Source organism: Camponotus vicinus, unplaced genomic scaffold, assembly GCF_025532165.1.
Source record: "Camponotus vicinus isolate PSW18456_S1 unplaced genomic scaffold, iyCamVici1.0 SCAF_12, whole genome shotgun sequence".
NCBI classification, from domain to species: domain Eukaryota; kingdom Metazoa; phylum Arthropoda; class Insecta; order Hymenoptera; family Formicidae; genus Camponotus; species Camponotus vicinus.
This window is the reverse complement of record NW_028141948.1, coordinates 14446438-14464813: the sequence shown is the minus strand read 5'-3', so window position 1 is coordinate 14464813 and position 18376 is coordinate 14446438. Positions and strand designations below refer to the sequence as shown.

General features: G+C 36.7%; 2 protein-coding genes across 4 annotated transcripts in view; both read left to right on the top strand.

Annotated features, from left to right (window-relative positions):
- The first annotated feature begins 87 nt into the window (after positions 1 to 87).
- Positions 88 to 2216, top strand: Mrpl1 (mitochondrial ribosomal protein L1). Of its 2 annotated transcripts, none has more exons than XM_083084818.1 (8): positions 88 to 242; positions 484 to 676; positions 756 to 969; positions 1055 to 1234; positions 1331 to 1445; positions 1601 to 1719; positions 1835 to 1932; positions 2013 to 2216. In XM_083084818.1, exons 1-8 carry the CDS (start codon positions 221 to 223, stop codon positions 2152 to 2154), a joined length of 1083 nt encoding a protein of 360 aa, XP_082940944.1. In that variant the 5' UTR covers positions 88 to 220; the 3' UTR covers positions 2155 to 2216. The 2 variants fall into 2 exon arrangements, with proteins under 2 accessions (XP_082940944.1, XP_082940945.1); XM_083084819.1 differs by having other exon boundaries at positions 215 to 304; positions 2013 to 2166.
- A 1217-nt stretch (positions 2217 to 3433) lies between these two features.
- Positions 3434 to 18376, top strand: part of Cad99c (cadherin 99C) — a 109161-nt gene continuing 94218 nt past the window's right edge. The window contains exons 1-2 of one of the 2 annotated variants that reach the window (XM_083084807.1): positions 3434 to 3807; positions 4011 to 4178. In XM_083084807.1, coding sequence (XP_082940933.1) covers positions 4176 to 4178 — 3 coding nt within the window. In that variant the 5' untranslated portion in view covers positions 3434 to 3807; positions 4011 to 4175. Of the gene's footprint in view, positions 4179 to 18376 lie in introns of both variants that reach the window. The other variant, XM_083084806.1, reaches the window with a different exon arrangement.

The following is an 18376-nucleotide window of genomic DNA, read 5'->3' as shown; positions in this document are numbered from 1 at the left end:
GTGGGGATAGAGCATACGTGTATGAAAACAAAAAAGTAAAAATTTCTTTACTCTGATTGGCTAATGCTTCGAAGCGTTGCATTCAATCGGATGTTACAACCAATCAAAATAGAGATATTTTTATTCCTTTTGTGCCGATTGGTCAATCGAACGCTTCGAGGCAAGAGATCTCGAAATGAAAATCCCTGCTCTGAATTTTGAACAAACTGCTTGGTAAAACATGGCGGTGCACGGCATTAGCGGTACGTGCCTTATATTTTTTCCTTTAAATATTTCTTTAATAATGTGAAAGCGTAATATTATAGTAAGTTAATTGACTAAATGTTTTTTCGATTATTATTAATGCATTAATAATAACGAGGTCTCTGTATTTTTTATCAAAAGTTATCATAGCTTCAAGTTATATATTTTTTTAAATGACACAATAAATCAAGCAATATTACATTTTATTTTGTATGTAATGGCAGCTTTTTTTCTTTGCAGGTTGGTTACTAAATTTTTCTTCAACATACATAAGACATGTGACGTGCCTTAGTTTTAGTCCTCCTATTGGCTTTTTACAAGCACGAAATTATGCTGCTAGAAAAGGTACAAGAGAGAAAGCGAGGAAGAAAAAAGTCAAAGTGGTTGTTCAAAAACTCGGTTTTATGCCACACAAGGAGAGAAAAGCAATATTGTAAGTATTTTTTAATATATTTTAATATATTTGAGTAATTTTAGTTGTGTATTAATATTATTTCTTTATATGATACTAGTTCTGCTAAACGAAACAAGGCCAAACAAGAAAATATTATATTAGATGATAGTAAAAAACCAGATCCGCTAGATAATGTCTGGATTGGAAAATTTCACAAATGGAAAATTTATCCATTTGAAGAAGCAATACAGAGTCATCGTGAAACACATCATCCTACTATGTACAATTTATCAAATGCACCTATAAATGCATTCATAGAATTGGATATGCAGGTAAAAGAAAAGGACATGTAGTATATAAAAAAATTTATAATGCACATACATGAATACATGCTGAATGTAAATGTGTGTTATTTAGGGTCCAAAAAAAACAAAATTTGTCAATGCTTTCACAAGAATAGCATGTGTGCCACATTCATTTGATCACGGTCAAAGCAGAAAAATATTAGCGTTTTGTAAATCACCTGAAGTGCAGCAAATAGCAAGAACAGCTGGAGCTCAGTATGCTGGTGGTAAAGAATTAATAAAACAGATTCAGGTAAAATAATATACTGTTTTTATAATATAATGCAATTAACAAGCATGTGAAGATTATAACTTCTAATAAGTACTGATTAAATGTATATTATTTTAGAGTGGAGAATTCTCACTGAAAGAGTATGATATTATTTTGTCAGAGCCAAGCATCTTACCTGATCTATTGCTAATTAGAGGACTCATGAGGAAGAACTTTCCTAGCACTAAATTAGGTCAGTAGAGATACATAATAATTAAACTTTTGAGATTTTTTGATATATAGAATTTAGCTCACATGATAAATAGATATGTGCAAGAATTTTGAAACTCAATTTATATTATTTCTAAAATAAAATTTAATATTTCTCATATGGTTATATTTGTTTAGGTACTCTAAGTCCCGATATGAATATGCTTGTAACGAAATTTTTAACTGGAATAAAATATATGGCAAAGCCACATAATCTCCTACAATCTTATGGCACTATTGATGTTACATTTGGAACGGTAAATTCTTGATGTTATTTGGATAATTATGTAATATTATTACAAACATATCTTGTTACTCTGTGTATGTGTCAGACAATGTAAAATGATTATCAATTGATTTATGATTTTATAGCTCGATATGGATACAAAACAATTAGAAGAGAATTTTATTGCCATTATTGAGGATGTTGATGCTGCAAAACTACGCCAATCAGAGCCTTTTATCACAAGGTAATATTTAGGATTATTTATAGTAGACTTATATATCCATTTTATTTCACAGATATAATTCTGTAATTATGTTTTAACAGAATTCATATTTTGTGTCCACCAACAACAGAAAAGTTTAAAGTTAACTTTGAACAATATTTACCTGAAAGTAGTGCGCTTAAAAAAGAAGAAGAAGAAGAAGACGAAAGCGAAAAGTCAGATGTTGTTATTGCATCTCATTAATTTTGTTTATAGGTATATTTCTCTAAAATAATATCTATAGTTAAATATACATATAAATAATATTTATTAATAGTAAAAACCTTTGTTTTCCTCCCATTGTTATTAATATAATACAATATTTGATATATTTATTTTCCATTACTAAAAGAGTTAAACTCAATTTTTTATCAGTATATTATTAAAAGTATGTTAAATTATTGGTAAAACATTGTTAAATTACGTATTGCAATCGTTAAATGATTCTAATTTGCCTTTTATTTTAAATTTATAATTATCGTTTTATATGAAATTGTTACGCCATAATTGTTATCCTGCATGGTTTGATCATAATAATCCTTCATCGAAAGGTGCATAATTATGCAGGACATAATCTCGTTAACGCCGATAGGGCATGACTATGGTCTACCGCTTGTGCGTTAATAAGCGGTATGATGATGGGGAGGCAGACAGAGGCGGCACTAGAAATAACGGTGCCCTAGGCAAATGTATTTACTGTTTGTGAATATCGCAAAATTCTATATCGTCGAGCGAGCCATTGTACATACACACAAGAGCTTCCATAACAAAGCACTTATAGATATTTAGTTTACTTGGTACATATATGTGAAGTCCAATGAAATTTAAATAGCCATCTCATAGCCTAATACGAAGCCCTTGTGTATGCAAAAATCTTTGCAAATATGAGGTTTCTGTAAATGCGTTCATCATAATTTAAGATAAAAAGCCAGGATTCTATTTTATTTCACAAGATATATTTTATAATTAGATATCTACATCAGAGATATGATAACAATATCATAGTTCAAGATAAAAAGCCAGGATTCCATTTCTCAAAATTCTCTATATTAGAAATATTTTTTTAGAAAATTGTTCCCTTCTTTAAATATACTTTTCCATGTATGAAAATACTCGCTAATTTGAATGAAATTTTTATGCACTCGAATTCTTAAGGCTGAAATGCATATTTTACAATTATGAAAATTTTATAGATACAATAATATTGCAATCAGTTTCAAATAATTTAGCATGATTTTTTACAAAAGTGAAATTTTTAACGTCAGTATAGATAATCATCTATTTATACACGGTGAAATAATATTTGTCATTTCACGGAATCCTAGCATTTACGAGATCTTGAACATTAACGCGATGAATCTATATAGCGAGGAAGGTATTTACAAGCAGGCAGGTACGAATGCCTTCGTATAATCTAACGCGATGCACTTTCACCCAGTTCGCTCGACGGTAGAGCCGTCTCTGCGGGAGACCGGGAAGAGACGCGCGTACCTACGACGAAAGGCGAACGAAGTAAGGAGCGGCGAGGCAAGTGAAGCGAGGGAAATGAGAATGGAGAACACGGTGAGCGGCGACCGGTGGTGGTGCGGCACGCCGAACGAGCGATCGGAGTGTGGAGAGGGGCGACGGCTCACCTACCTGCCGGTCGCGGGCTCAGTCGGTGTCCGCCAGGTTGAAAATCCGTCCGTCTCTTCTCTCGCCCTCTAACTGGCGCGTAACTGTATAGTAATACCGGTCACGTTTCTTAGGGGAACAAACGCGTCCACTCGAAATATAATTTTCATCGGGGGATGTTCCTCTTCTTGAGCCGCTGATCCCCAACGTCGCCGATACCGATGATAGCGCGGGAGTCCCTCGGTTTGTAATTTTCTTCGATTACCATATCGGAGATTCGGGAAAATTTTCGTGTACGAGGGCACGAAAATCTGTGTCTTTGTGAGTGGAAGAGTGAAAGAGGCGCACCGCTTACGTGCGTGCGCTGGCGCCTTTTTCCCGGCGCGCGTCTTTCTCTCTCTCTGTGCATGTGTTTACGTATAGTGTGATTCGTGTTGACTGTGCAGGGTGCAACGACACGTCGAGAGAGAAAGAGAGAGAGTAAGAGACAGCGATTTCAAGTTTTCTTCTCACCGTCTACCGCTCCGATTGCCTCCTTCGTAGACATGCCCCTGCTTGACGGCCAACAATTGCGGCATTAGGTGACATACAGGCGCACACGTGCACCAGTCATGGTAAGTTTGCAAAGATCATCTCCGGTGCAGAAGACGCACTCGCAAAATCGAATCTGATGACTCGCAAAAATCATTTCCCGAGGAATTGAGATGTAACAATAGCTTCTGTAAAGTTGACGATTATTGCGTTCGAAAAACGTTACGCATGACACCATTGTTACATTATAAGTTATAAAAGGTGCGTCAGATTATATTTGAATCGCACTTTTCATTTGCGAAACTTTCAACTTGTTTTTTCAAAATAGTATTTTTCGATCTATTGTTGCATCCCATCCAATTTCCCAGTCATCTTTTACCCCCTCTTCGCTAAACTCGATCGGAACAATTGAAGCAAGTCTCTGCGAGTGCGATATTGCAATATATATTTTATCGCGATACAAAAAGTTTTTTTTCCAAATGATGCCGGTTGTATCTGTATAAAAGCTTTTATCATCTTTCAAGCAGTTCTGGGAGAGACTGTACGACAAGAACAAAACTGTGAATCAAATTTATGCACGCGGTGGCTCTCACGTGTGCGCGGAGTTTAAAGGGCATCTTATAATAAAGGTCGGTGCGAGGAGGCACGGCAAGCCCAGGCGTACTCTGATATCTTCATTTTGCGTGTGCGAACTGCAAGAGAGAAAGAGAGAGAGAGAGCTCGCGATGTGAATACGGCAGTCGCGGATTCGTAAGTATGCGGTATCCGTAATTTGCAGCACGAGTGTCATTATTATGGCGTACACGCGAACGCGCGTGGCACCTTCGGCATTTTCAAAGATCCTCCCCCTCGTCGTCCTGTCTCGAGAAACCAACATAATAATCGCGGACCACCCGACCCTCAGCCGCGACGTTGATAATATTTAGTAGAAGCGAGACTTTAACGACGAGAAAGCGTTTATGTAAGTGTCGGAGTTGACAAGTCATCCGTGGAAAGTGTCTCTCGCTTCTCGGTCCTCGCCACAATGTGGTTACCAATCATGACCGGCGAGAAATGTCGATTCAAGCGTTCTGTTCCGTGTTAGCAATCAATTTGGAAGCTATTACTTTGCGCACAATTGTTGCGACTAATATCGAACTCGTACAATTGGAGTACAATTGCGGTTTCGAGAAACTTTTCACTTTTATATACTTATAACTTTTTGTAAGCATCGTTTTTTTTATCTGATAAAAGTCTGCGTTACAAAAGGATTAATTCCTGCTCTCATAAATCGCGGACCGATGCATCGACATTATGCAAACGCTGCCTACGTGAGTTGCGTGTTTCGATTTATTTTCCACGACATGAGATCCGGTGCATCTCCTCGCGTGTTGCCTATCGCTCGAGTCTCGATCCAAATTCATAAGCAGTCATCTGTAATTTACTCTCAATAAGTATGCGCATTCTATACGCATCGTATAGCTCGAATTCTCCTTTTTTCCACCTCAGTGATGTCTGTAGATATTTATATCTTGTCAATTTATACATGTATCCGTAAGATTCAATCCGTAATATATATGTATTGGCTTGTCTTCTAGTTTTTTCTTAACTAAGTGAATTTATTTCTGGATTGAGAGGGACAATTATTTGGTAAAATTTACACAAATTTTTAAAATATGTTAATTAATTATTAATATTGCAAGTATATTTTAAAGATATCTTTAACGATATTTTGGAGAGCAATCTTTCTCTCTCTTTCTCTTTTCACGCGACAAACGGATTTTAAGCTTGTAGGAGCAATCGCTCGCTTGTGCAATTCGTATCGATGAAATTGCAAAACCAAAGCCTTGACAGCCAGTCGCCAAGATTTTTGACGTACTACTATTTCGCGAAATGGCACGTTGCGAAGTCACGCGAGGCGAGAGGTTGCCGTATGTGTGCAAAGTCTAAGTATCAATAATTCCTTAACCGTGTCACGATACGACGTCTTTCTACGTGACGATATCCGAGGTCGATAAATTGGTCTAGCAATCCCCGTCGACAGTGAAAGGCAGTTTGAAGGGCGATGTGTTACCAGTATATATGCCGAAGATGCTAATTAGTGGATCTTATTTATAAAACATTAAAGTTGATTTATGCAAAGAACGAAATTTAGAAAAAAATAACTTGTCCATTGCAATATCATAACGAGAAATCGTTCATATTATTTTGACAGTGATTAGAGACAGTTGAAAAACACATTCTGAGCTTCAACCTATTAATTCGTTATTATTAACAATATTTTCTTCAATTTTTCACGAAAATAAAAAAAGCGTGGATTATTTCACAGTTACTGATTATCTTCTTAAAGTTCCAACTGATGCGATTATTGTTTTTAATTATTTTAGAAACAAATTTCAGAATTGTTTTAGAACGCTTATATTAAATAATTTATGAAACGATATTTCGTTCTGTAAAATTTTACCGGGCAATCGTACAGCTTACAAGAGAAATACTGGTTATAAGTACGACCCATGTCCACGCTGTTCTCGGCCCTCGCATTTCTTAGTAGCAATCTTAATATATCACGGCGTATCGATATATAATCGAACGATGAACAGATCGATTCCGGATTATTATCCGACTGCGGCCGGACGTTTTATTAACGCACGCTGCGAAATTACGGTTTTGCATACGCGCGTGCCTCAGAGACGCGGTCCAGTCATGCGTGCTAGATCGCCGCAAAACCCGGCTCCAGAAGCGAACGCAAATGATAGTCTTGTGGGAGTCTACGTGTCTCTGTAACGCCGACGTTTTCCGTCCCTTCGACTTTCCCGATCGACTCGCATGCGGTCTCTAAGACAATAATTACGTTTTATAGTATACCACATGCAATTCACCGGCGACACGAGTCTGTATCTATATTTCTCTCCCTCGTTTCGTTTCCACGCTCGTTCGCCGGAAAATTGCAAATCGACTCGATTTTCGTGAGATCGCGAATTTCCCTCCGTGAACTTCCGCGTGACCTCCCCACGTGTCGTGGGATCGGATACGTCGCCGGGATAATACCGTTTCTAACGTACTCCGATCTGCACCAGGAAACTCCAGGCGAGACAGATACGTCCCGGCGTAACCCGATCATGCAATCGCAGCTCGCTCTTAACTCTCAGATACAGTCGATCGGCCTTTTTCTTTCCTTTTCAAACACCTCGAATTCTTTATCGTGTATTCCGTCAAGAATTGCGAGATCAATGCAAATTTCGCGTCGGTGCGAGAATATTAAAAGACTTACTGTTCCCCTCGGGCAAATCAGGAACGTTTCACGCGGCTTGTTAACCGGATACTCTGATAAAATATCGCGTTTTTAGAGGAAAATAGATTACAACATTGCAATATAATTTTTTTCACACTTTATGATATGAATTTTAATGATGATTTTTAAGGCGGTGATTGAAAAACGAGTATTTTTTCATCATCACGAAACAGGGATAACTAAATAATTGTAGTAGTAGTCGTAGTAGTAGTAGTAGTAGTTATTAGCGACTCGCTTTGCAAAATGCCAACGTGACATTCACGCGAAGGAAAGTCCGAACGGGCGAGCAAGAGACGCGAGACAGCAAAGGTAAGCAGGGGGAGAGAAGCAGGTATATCAGCTAAGGAAAAATGACAGCATACGAAGCGGTTATGTGCCAGGTCGACCGGTTCTTCTTGTTACTCACTTCCCTCGCGAGACATATACTGGGTGACGATGACAACGCGTCCGTTCCTTGCATTAGCGCGTCCAATTGCATTCTAGCTGCAAACGATTCTAGCTGAAAAGGATTCTCGTCTTAATACGAAGTCTTTCCACGACTCGGGAATTATGCGTATCGGGGAAATTGAGATTTCTTAATTAGGTAATAAAAGGGAACTGAGTAACGTAAACAATTTAAAGATTTTACGCTTGAGTAATTAATAATTGACAGTCAATAATCAATTCATTAATAAACGTAATAATTATAATTCTTATTTGCTTCATTTAATTAAAATGCTGGTTTACATTAAAACCTTGAGAATTCTTAGAAAATGTAAAATATAAAAATAATTATATGCATATATTCCACGTACAAGTAAAACGCGAAGTTATTTTTTTTTCCGCAGACTTTCAGGCGATTGATTATTTCTCGAAATTCAAATGAGATTGAATTTATTAATCTTTGCATATGCTTAGATAAGTAGTTATTAGTATTGCTAACCGCTCATAAAGGCATCGACTGTCGTAGCACAAACAGGAAGATTGCATAAGAGATGTTAGATAAGTATTAAATAATCTTCGTTGTGAAATATTTATTAGCGGTAGTTATCGATTATGAAATTCGCTGCAAACCGCATTGATGACTGAACTTTGACAAGTGCAATAATCGTGTCATCTAATGATGATAAAAACTATAACTTATAACGATTCAATACAAATTAATTGCACAGGAACGATCGAATTCGCACATTAATATTCAAAGTATGTATTGAAATACGCACGTGATCGCGTATCGAGCACGTTGGATTTTTTTCTCGACGGCTTCTCCGTAATTTGGATTAATTTATTAACGAGCATCACGACCGTGCGAAGGAAATTAACGCACGTAACGAGATATAGATCCGCTCTAACGAAACTCTCCTTCTCTGTCGGAATATAGGATGTGTAACCATAACAAAAGGTGAATTCTCATGGCGATTACAGCACGACGCGTACAGTACACGGTCTTCTTTCCCACGTGTTAGAAAACGCGCGTCTTCGCGTGTAAGAAAAGCGCGACAGCGGTAAAACGCCGATGCAGCGTTATAATTTGATGTGTTCTTCCTGTCAACTTGACCGCTTGCAGTCGATAACGAATAAGAGGTTTAAATTTAAGCTTTGGTTCATTTAAATTGCTAAAGAGCATGCAAAATATCATGCTCTTTCATCAAATATTCAAATATCTTGAGGACTAAGCAGGCGAACATTTTTGTCGATTTCAGTTTGACGTTTATATAGTTATTTTTAACGGATGCAAAGGATTTTTGCGTCGTTTTAGATTTTTATAAACATTTAATTTTTTTATAATATCATACAATTTAATAATCGTGATTAACTATTATAAAAATAAATTGAAGAAATAAGATTCTTATTTTTTTATTACTTTAGAAAATTCAACTTTAGTTCAATATAGTTATCTTATAGATTAATTTCTTTAAAATAAAGTCTGTAAAGTTTTTTTTCGAAATAATCTATACATCAAAGATCATCGCGTATGATGTTCGCGTTCTCTCGATTCAAATTCAAAGTCATCATGATTGAAGACTGACACGATTCGTTCCGAGCTCTCGTTCGTCAGAGAGCGGATGCAAAAACAGCGGATCTTCCATACGTCATCGTTGTGCAATACTCGAGCGGCGAGATCTGGTCGCGCTTTCAAGGAATCGTAATTACACGCTTCTCACTCGCTCATTTTCCTAGGAAGTGATTCAAGAACACGCCATTGATCGGGGCGATTATCACGCTCTCCTGGAATTCCTAGACGACGGCTAAAGGAAACGCATACGCGCGATTCAAGACTTCTTTTTGACGGCATCGCTAAGCGATCGGACAGGTATCCAAAACGAGCTGAAATCTCCCGACAGGTATCCAAAACGAGCAGAGATCACTCGATCTCTCGAAACGCAAGCAATAAATCCAGCTCGAGGCTCGTACCATTTCTGCCCGAAATGGTATCATCTTTTCGTCAACGTCAATTAAGAAAGTGTTAAATGTAATATTCTCACGAGCTCATTTACATGCTAATGTTCACGCGCTCCTCTGATATTCGTGCCCTTTCTTGTACGTGAATGGAGTGTAATCTCTGTCTGATATAACTCGGTCTGGCAGACAGGAAGTGGAAGAAGAACCTTAAGGCTCCTCTCTATTAATTCTGCGGTCTCGGATTTATGCATATAGTATCGTGACACCGGGTATTCGTGCGCCTTTCTCGGGTCGACGACGATAAGGAAGGAGGGGAGGAGAGGGAAGGGGGCCTTAAACGTGGACGAATGTACAGTTACGCGAAGAATCGCCGAAGCCGACCAAGAGGAACGCGGAGAGGGACGTGCGTCGCACAAAAAGGAGGCCACCGACGACCTGACCGTCACCGTTATATCGGCGCCCACGGCGGCGAGGCACCTCGTCTCGATTTACGACTAGTTTCTCGTAACTTAGCACCAGCACGAGGCACGTGTACCTCGTCCGTCGCCGCCATCGCGCTCGCTGACGTTTCGACGCTACGCATGACCTCTTCATTTACCTGCTGTTCAGGTTTACGCAGCTGGCCGCAACAGGTACATGATGAATGAGGCATAAATTAGGACGCCCCGTCTCTGTTCTCTGGAAGAAGAAAGCGGCGAATTGCTGAATGTTTGACAATCTATCGAGAATTGTGCACACATTGTCAGATATCGATTCCTCAGATTGTATCAAAGGATTGAGTATAATTCATATCCATACATCACCTTTTCTGCAAAATCTGAAATATTGATCTAAATATATTTTTATTTTTATGCACACACATATTTTTATAGTCATATTTTTATGACATAGATTATTTATAAATTATTCGACATATTTGAAATTTATATCTGTACTTGCATTCCGTTTGTCTGATAACAATTTGTTAAATAAAGATGCCTCGATAAAAGTCTATATTTGTACAATATCGCAATCAAGAAAATTGCATGCAATTGATGTGCAATATTTTCGCAAAAAATTAAGAGAATATTATCGTCCCACAAATTGTAGGAAGTTATTCACTGAAATATCACAGTAGCTATTATTAATCTTATAAAATGATTGAAATTATTCCGGAAATTGATGTGGTATCTGCAAAATGATTTCTTGCACGACACGTGGAAAATTGCAACAAGCCGATTGAGAAACACGCATCGTTATCAAGATTCTGTCATCGATATGATTTTCCCTACATATACGAAGATGCGAGGAGAGAAAGAAGAAGAAATAAGAGGGAATATATCATCAACTTTCTTATATACTCCTAGATAATGTACGCTTATCTATTTGTGATTTTCTCATACTGCACTTTCTATACGGATTGCTAAGTACATGCATGAAGAAATATTTTCCTACTTTTCAATATGCAATTTTTACTAATTAAACATTGAACCTTTAATAATTCAATAACAAGAATAAAAAAATATAAAAACCTATGTTCTATAAATGTCTTAATGAAAAATAAAAGAATTTTTTTTTTCTATAATATTCCTCAACATTCTAATGTAATTATAACTATTATATTTAAACTACAAATTTGCATAATGGAGATTTAATTGGCGCTTTTTTGTTAGCTTCTTTAATTTTTCATACGCGAGTATTTCTAACGACCTTTTTGTAATTTTAAAAACCTTTTTTGCTATGCTCTCTTACCGTGTATATCATCTTCCGAGTTTGTGCGCGCGCATAACTTCGACATGTGATTAATGCATAGATACATGCAGGAAGGAGGAAGTCGACTCGCAGTAATGCTAATGCATCTCGCGTTCGCTAAATATCTCTGAAATTAAGCTAACGCGAATTATTTTCGTCTATTATCGTCGGATTTAACGATCGCTTTAATTGCATATAACCGCGATTTCCATCAAGGAAAGCGTTATAATGTTGCGTACTTAAGAAAAGAATGGATCAACAATCTTCCCAGTTAGAGACAGCTTAAAATTAAAATTTGCATCAGTTTACTTGTAATATTCTCAATTTTACATAAAAAAAAAATTTTGTGCAATTATTTTATTCTTGCATGTGAATTTTTAATCATTAAATTTTAATATTAGACATTTGACAACTTTCTCTCTCTACTTATACTTGATTTATATTGTAGTCATATAAATGTTGAGGTAAAACTGAAGAAAACATATGTGTTATATTATATATTATGGAAAGGAAAATATCATTATTTTCATAATCTTCTAGACGAAGATTTGCGATTTTTGGCTTTTATTTTTCAATTTTTTCATTTCTAATCTACTCATGCGTGATATTCTTCTCTCTTATCCTCTTGATCCTTCTCAAAATAATCCTATTCTAATCGTATCCTATAATTCCAGCATTATATTCGCGAAGGGCTCACTCGCTTTTTTTATCTGAATCATTTTTTATTTTTTTCGCGCGGCAAAATAAATGTGTCGACTGTGCAAAAGTCGCGAGGACCACCTTTCTGCCGCGTGATTCCGCTCTCAAGGAGAAAATCCCTTGCGCATTAACACGAGAAACGTGACGACATCCCGTGGGTCCGATACACCGTTCGCGGAGTAAGGGAGCGGCGACACGTCGCATTTGCATCGGTATTGTTGCACCCCGCGGCGACGTGGGATTTGTTAGCATGGAATTCGTGCTCGTTCCCGTGTCATCCTATGATGTAACGCGCGATTTGTACAACTAGAGCGAATTTCGCGGATCTCCTCGCTTTAGCAAGATTCGCGACATATAAATCTTTCCGGACAATCTACTGTTTGTCCATATATGTGCTGCGTTTATTAAACATCCGATGATGTTGAATTCACAATCAACATTTTCACGCGATGAAACCGACCGTTACGTCATTGAATATTATATCATAAATGATTTATAGCATCTATCACGATTTTAAATAGCCGGCCCACAAAATGATGTAGTGTTATAAGATAATATAATGAAGAAATTGAAATTACAATGATAAAATAACTGACTATTGGTAACCTATAATAATAATAATGGTTATTATGATAGGAAGAAAACATCAGTAGTCACGGGGGAAATCGTACAATAATATCCGAGAAAGTTTCTTCATTTAATGCTTGATTTCTTGGACAGTTTAGCATTCTATTGTATTTTGCTTATATACAACACAGTCACCAACTTTTTATTAATTTATTTAATTTTTTTGTATTTTCTACGAGGGTTTTGATCAACGACTGCTACCGAATCATATGTTCCATGACGTTCTCGATTTTGTACGATGCGTATATAAATTATTTTTAAATTATCTTTCAAATTTTCTCCCTCTCTCTCTTTCAGAAACATCAATCTGCGCTTTCTATGTGCATTAATGCGTGCTAATGTCGGTGATTAGGAACTCGCGCCATACCTATTCGCAGCGGTCATAAATCAACGTTATAAATCCGTAGTTGAGGAACGACTGCCGCGCTGAATGCGTGCACATCCGCGTCGCCATGGAATTATTTATCATTCACTCGAGTTGTCGCATTAATCGTCCTTTTGGAATTACACATGTGGTTACCATTTCAAGGCGAGATGAGATGCGCATTTTCCGGGTGTATTTTTCATGATGAGCATCGATACGTCATCGAGACCGCGTAACGCGTGGTCGCGCATAAATTTAATATACCGATTGCATCATTAATTATATGATAACAAGTAGCTAATACGCACAGCGAATTTCTAAATAGCTTACATCAAATTTTGTATCTCCTTAGTTTTGCTCATATATTATATCATTAACGTTATCATTACGTTTATATATATTTAGAAACGATTTCTTGTGTTTGTCATTTATATTAGTATCATCATTTTTATTATTATTTCCTCATTGCTTTGTAATTATTCTTGTTTATTATTTTTCTGTCCGAGGATTATGAGAGCTACAAAGAGCAACTTTCGATCTTTACTCGCTTAAAGCGATTCTCGAGTATACAAGCATAGAAATATACATTTGAAATTAAATTGCAATGATAAAATTGATTACGTTCATATTTATAGAATGTAAACCGCTTTTAAACGACGGTAAAAACGACGATTGAAAGATACAGGACGCCAAAATAACAGAAAAAGATATATCCTCTTCGGCGCGTCTCTAAAAGCGTGAGGAGCGTTTTCTCGGACAAGTTTACTAGTTTAATCTCTTATATAGAAACGCATATGTGTGCACGTGTATACGCCGCTTTTAACCGCACAGTTGCCAGCCGTGCGCATCAACGGACGAGCAGGTCGTAGAGCAGGTAGCCAGGTGCACGATACGACGTAGGATAAGAAGGAAGAGGCTACAAGAGAGTCAATCGGCGTGAGGGACGCGAGGGAGAGAGACAGAAAAGAGAGAGAAGCGCGTGAAACGAAGTCGTGGACATGAAATTCCCACCGTAGGAATGTGAATTTCAAGAGCGTGGGTTGACAATTGGACGTGAATGTGCAATCGAATAGACTCATCTACGATCCGTGTCGGCAGATAGGTCAATCGATCCCCGAGATTTTTTTCTCGCTTTTTTATAGCGGCAAACGGAATGTAAGAATGTCGAAAATTCGACCGCTCGAGTGCAACGGGAAATTGCGCAGATTCCCGCTTTCTCCTTCCAAATCGCTATAGATCATCTTAACTGTCGGTTTATATCCGAGGATGAGGCCAAACTTTCTCTGGTCATGCGTATATACAGTGTTTTTCCTTTTGCCTTTACAGTCGCATATCTTTAAACTTAAATTTTTATTTTTATTCATACAAATTTATTTTAATTCTAATATGTAAATTTTTTCTAAAGATTTATAAATATGTTCTCTTCGGAAATATATATTTGAGAGTTTATTTATTTCTTTTCTCAATATATATCTCGCGTCAAATATTACTGCAATTATTATAGCATTATTTTTTCAAATAGTGTTCCAATTATCGCAGCAAAAATTAATCGAGTACAAGAGATCTAAAAATCTAAAAGTCTCCACTGACTTCGAACTGTGCAGATTCAATCGATATATACTTGTGTTTTTAAAATTGTATTATTAACTACGTTTATTCAGATTCTCGCAATGACTCTAAAAAAAGAATAAAAAATCTATCGAGAAAAAATCAATAAAATTACCATTGCAAAATTTAAATTGATCGAGATATCTAGTACATGCCATTTGGAAACATCTTCCATACTGTTCTCGTATTTTGATGTTGATATCGAGAACATTTCCGGATTCGATCGGCGCGAAATTCGCGAAATGCTCTTCTTATCGTTCGCAGCGATTCGTCGTTTCTTATGGAACGCAACAAAGGAGAAATCGCGCACCGACGTGTAGTTTCGATTATTCTCGTCCCGGCGAGCGTAGCTGGATATACCAGTTTGTGCGTTATTCTCGGATTGCGCCCGAGAAAGTGCTCGCCCGTTCGCATATCTCGTAATTGCGAAGCTGCAACGAAGCTTCGGAACGAAGATGAAAACGTCGTTGTTGCATATCGACCTAACGATCCGATGCCCGCGAGCATGTCTGTAATTAGCGTCTCGATTAGCCGGTTATGTGTGTCGGAATCGGCGCCTCGCGACGCGTAGAAATGTTGCGGCACCAAGTCGAAAAATAAATCAAACTCGTACGGAATGCTAGGGTAATCGAACGTTCGAACGAAATAACGAACTCTTCTAACTCCCTATAAAATATATCGAATGAGAAAATGTCCTTTATTCTGAATGACTTTTGATTTATGAAAATTATTAACGATTCTTGTTAAGAACACACTTGGTCCGAGAGTTGATAAAAGATTTAAAAATATCCACCGTTTTTTGAGAAAAATTCTCGAGGTAGCAATAAAGAGGAGAGAAATTTGTTGGATTATCCCTCGTTAAAAATGATTTCAAGTCTTCTTATCCCAGGGAATTTTATTCCATTATTCGGTCGCGTTGAGTGAGCGATTTTTAATGATCTTGTCGCTGATATTCACGATTGAGGTTTGACAACCAGTCAAATGTCTCTTATCAATCTATAATGCAATCTTATAAACACGAGACCACACACATACATACAAACGTCGATCCATTCGTTAGACATTCTTTAAATTAATGATAGCTTGTTATCGTTATCGTTGATTATGCTGCGATATTTATTGCTCTGATTTATTGCTACTTGAAACACAGATTCATTAGCATGTATCAGTTAAGGTTTAAGCGATAAATATGACACTTTCCAGAAAACAAGACAAATAAATATCGAACAGAGCAAATCTGAATCATGTAATTTCCATCAAAGCGTTTGATGGTCTATTAAAATCATGTATAATATTGTAATCAGTTAAGATTAAATTAAAAATATATTAGATGGTATCCTGAGTCAACTGCACAAGGAAAAGACTTGTTAGGTCTCCCTCTTCGATATTTATTTGGAATATATACACGCACGACAGATGTCTCCATTATATGGAACGTCTCGCGAGAAGAAACCCTCATTAGGGAGCTTCGACGCTTCGAATAAGTCATCGTTGGGGCTGCTTATAGTTGCGTGGCGCATAAACTACTATGCAGAGCAGGCATGCTCGCCGTCTATCTCGTTGCGATCTCATTGCCGATCCGTTTTATTCTGCGGCGGTACAATGGTACCAGATACATCCGCGTGCCTTTCGAAGGGCGGGAATATAATGGCATTGTTCCTTGTAGCTGAGAAGTGTAATAGCGCACATGTGCTATAGATACCCATCCCGCATAATCGGCGTATGACACCCACGTTCGCGATCGGATGAAGAAGAACCGGAAGAAAGATCGCGCGAGTGAAGAACAAGACGTGCGGAATTTATGGCAAAAATAATCCTAGTTGTACAATAAATTAGTTGGTAGTATGTAATACAACTTTTCCACAAGATCAGGATAACATCTTGGAATTGCCTTCTTCGAAATTGAAAAAAGTTGTTTCTACGATTTTTTAAATCGCAGTCATACATGAAATGCACCGACAAAAATTGTCTCCACGTGATGTAATGTTTTCGTGAGAAAAAAAGAAATTAGAATATTGTGCGCTCATTTGAACGCCAAATGTTCCCATCGTCATCGTTGCAATTCATCACGCTAGTAATTAACTCTTAACCGGTCTTAGGGATTCATCCGTATAATTGGTTACCGAATTATTAAATATGAATCCGCCTATATTATATCATTGGCATAAATTTGTCCTTTTATTTTTTTTTTTTTGCAATCCATTTTTCCCGATGAAATCTAGAATTTAAAACTGTAGATTTTTATTAAAATCCTTAACTCTCCTAATTATTAACATTTTCAGATTAAATAAAATCTGTTTTTATTATAAATATTTTCTAGAATGGATCAAGTAAAAAAATAGAAAAAAATTGAGAGAGATATTCTTAGCTTTATTATTCTATGCGGGTACTTTCTAGTTACATTGTTCAAATTTTTAACAAAAAATAAAAATAAAATCTGTTTATTATAAATATTTTCTAGAATGGATCAAATAAAAAAATAGAAAGAATTGAGAGAGATATTCTTAGCTTTATAATTCTATGCGAGTACTTTCTAGTTACATTGTTCAAATTTTTAACAAAAAATAATAAAAAAATAGGATTTCAATTTTACTTATATTATATTATACTTATATTATACTATTTGTAATTTTTTTTTGAAGATTAAAATGATGTTGAGAGATAACCGTAATACGTTTCACGCGTTCGATGAATTCTCGTTAAAAGTGGCAGCACATTGTAAAAACCATGCGATCAAACCCGTGAGACTGGCCGGCAGATCTCGGGGAAGATTAAGAACGGTAGGTTGGGATAATTAAAAGTCGGCAGGTAAACGCGGTAGGTGCAGCGGTTTTTGCGAAACGTGTCGTCGTTAAATTTCGCCGAACTTCGTCGGGACAGATTCATGTCACGGTGCGTAACAGGAGACGGTGTCCCCTTCTCTTTTCTTGCTTAATTACTTATCGGGGCAGGTTTTCGCAACGCTGCCGAATCCTTTCCCCTCGTAACGAGCAATGACAATTAATTATATCGACGTAATTTTAGCAGCGAAGACCGGGGAGACGCTGTCACTCGTTTCACCAATTAGCGAAGCGATGAGAAGACCCGCAATGTCCCGCGATTATTGTGCACCACGACGATGTACTCATTTTCGTTCCACTACGTCATTCAAACTTAAATTCGACTTAATTAAGTCGTTTTTTTTTCGAGAGAGTCACGTGGGAAACCCGATTAGTGCGCGATGTTTCATGTCTCTTCGTTAGTGTGACTCACGCAAACATCTCACGTATTCCTGTTATCTAGTTTTCATAAATGAGAGTGTAAATTAATAAAATAATTTTTGTACATATAATTATACATAATTATTATTATATATCTTAAAAATAATTATAATTTTTTAATAACTCGGAAAGAAAAGTATCAAGTAAGATTTGTTAAAAATATAATTAGAGATCTATTTTATTTAAGTTTAATTATACTTTGCAGTTTTGTTTGCTAAAGATTGATTTTTTGAGTATATAAATTATAATATCTTTTGCATGTGATTGTAATATTTTTTGCAAACGAATTATAAATTTGTATATTATCTCTTTTTTTCTTATTTTTTTATGCTTTTTATA

Bases quoted from the DNA above. Each gene is read 5' to 3' on its own strand.
- Mrpl1 (XM_083084818.1), top strand. From the start codon at position 221: ATGGCGGTGCACGGCATTAGCG. The intron at 677-755 runs GTAAGTATTTTT...ATATGATACTAG, and splicing joins AAGGAGAGAAAAGCAATATT to TTCTGCTAAACGAAACAAGG. The intron at 1,446-1,600 runs GTCAGTAGAGAT...ATATTTGTTTAG, and splicing joins CTTTCCTAGCACTAAATTAG to GTACTCTAAGTCCCGATATG.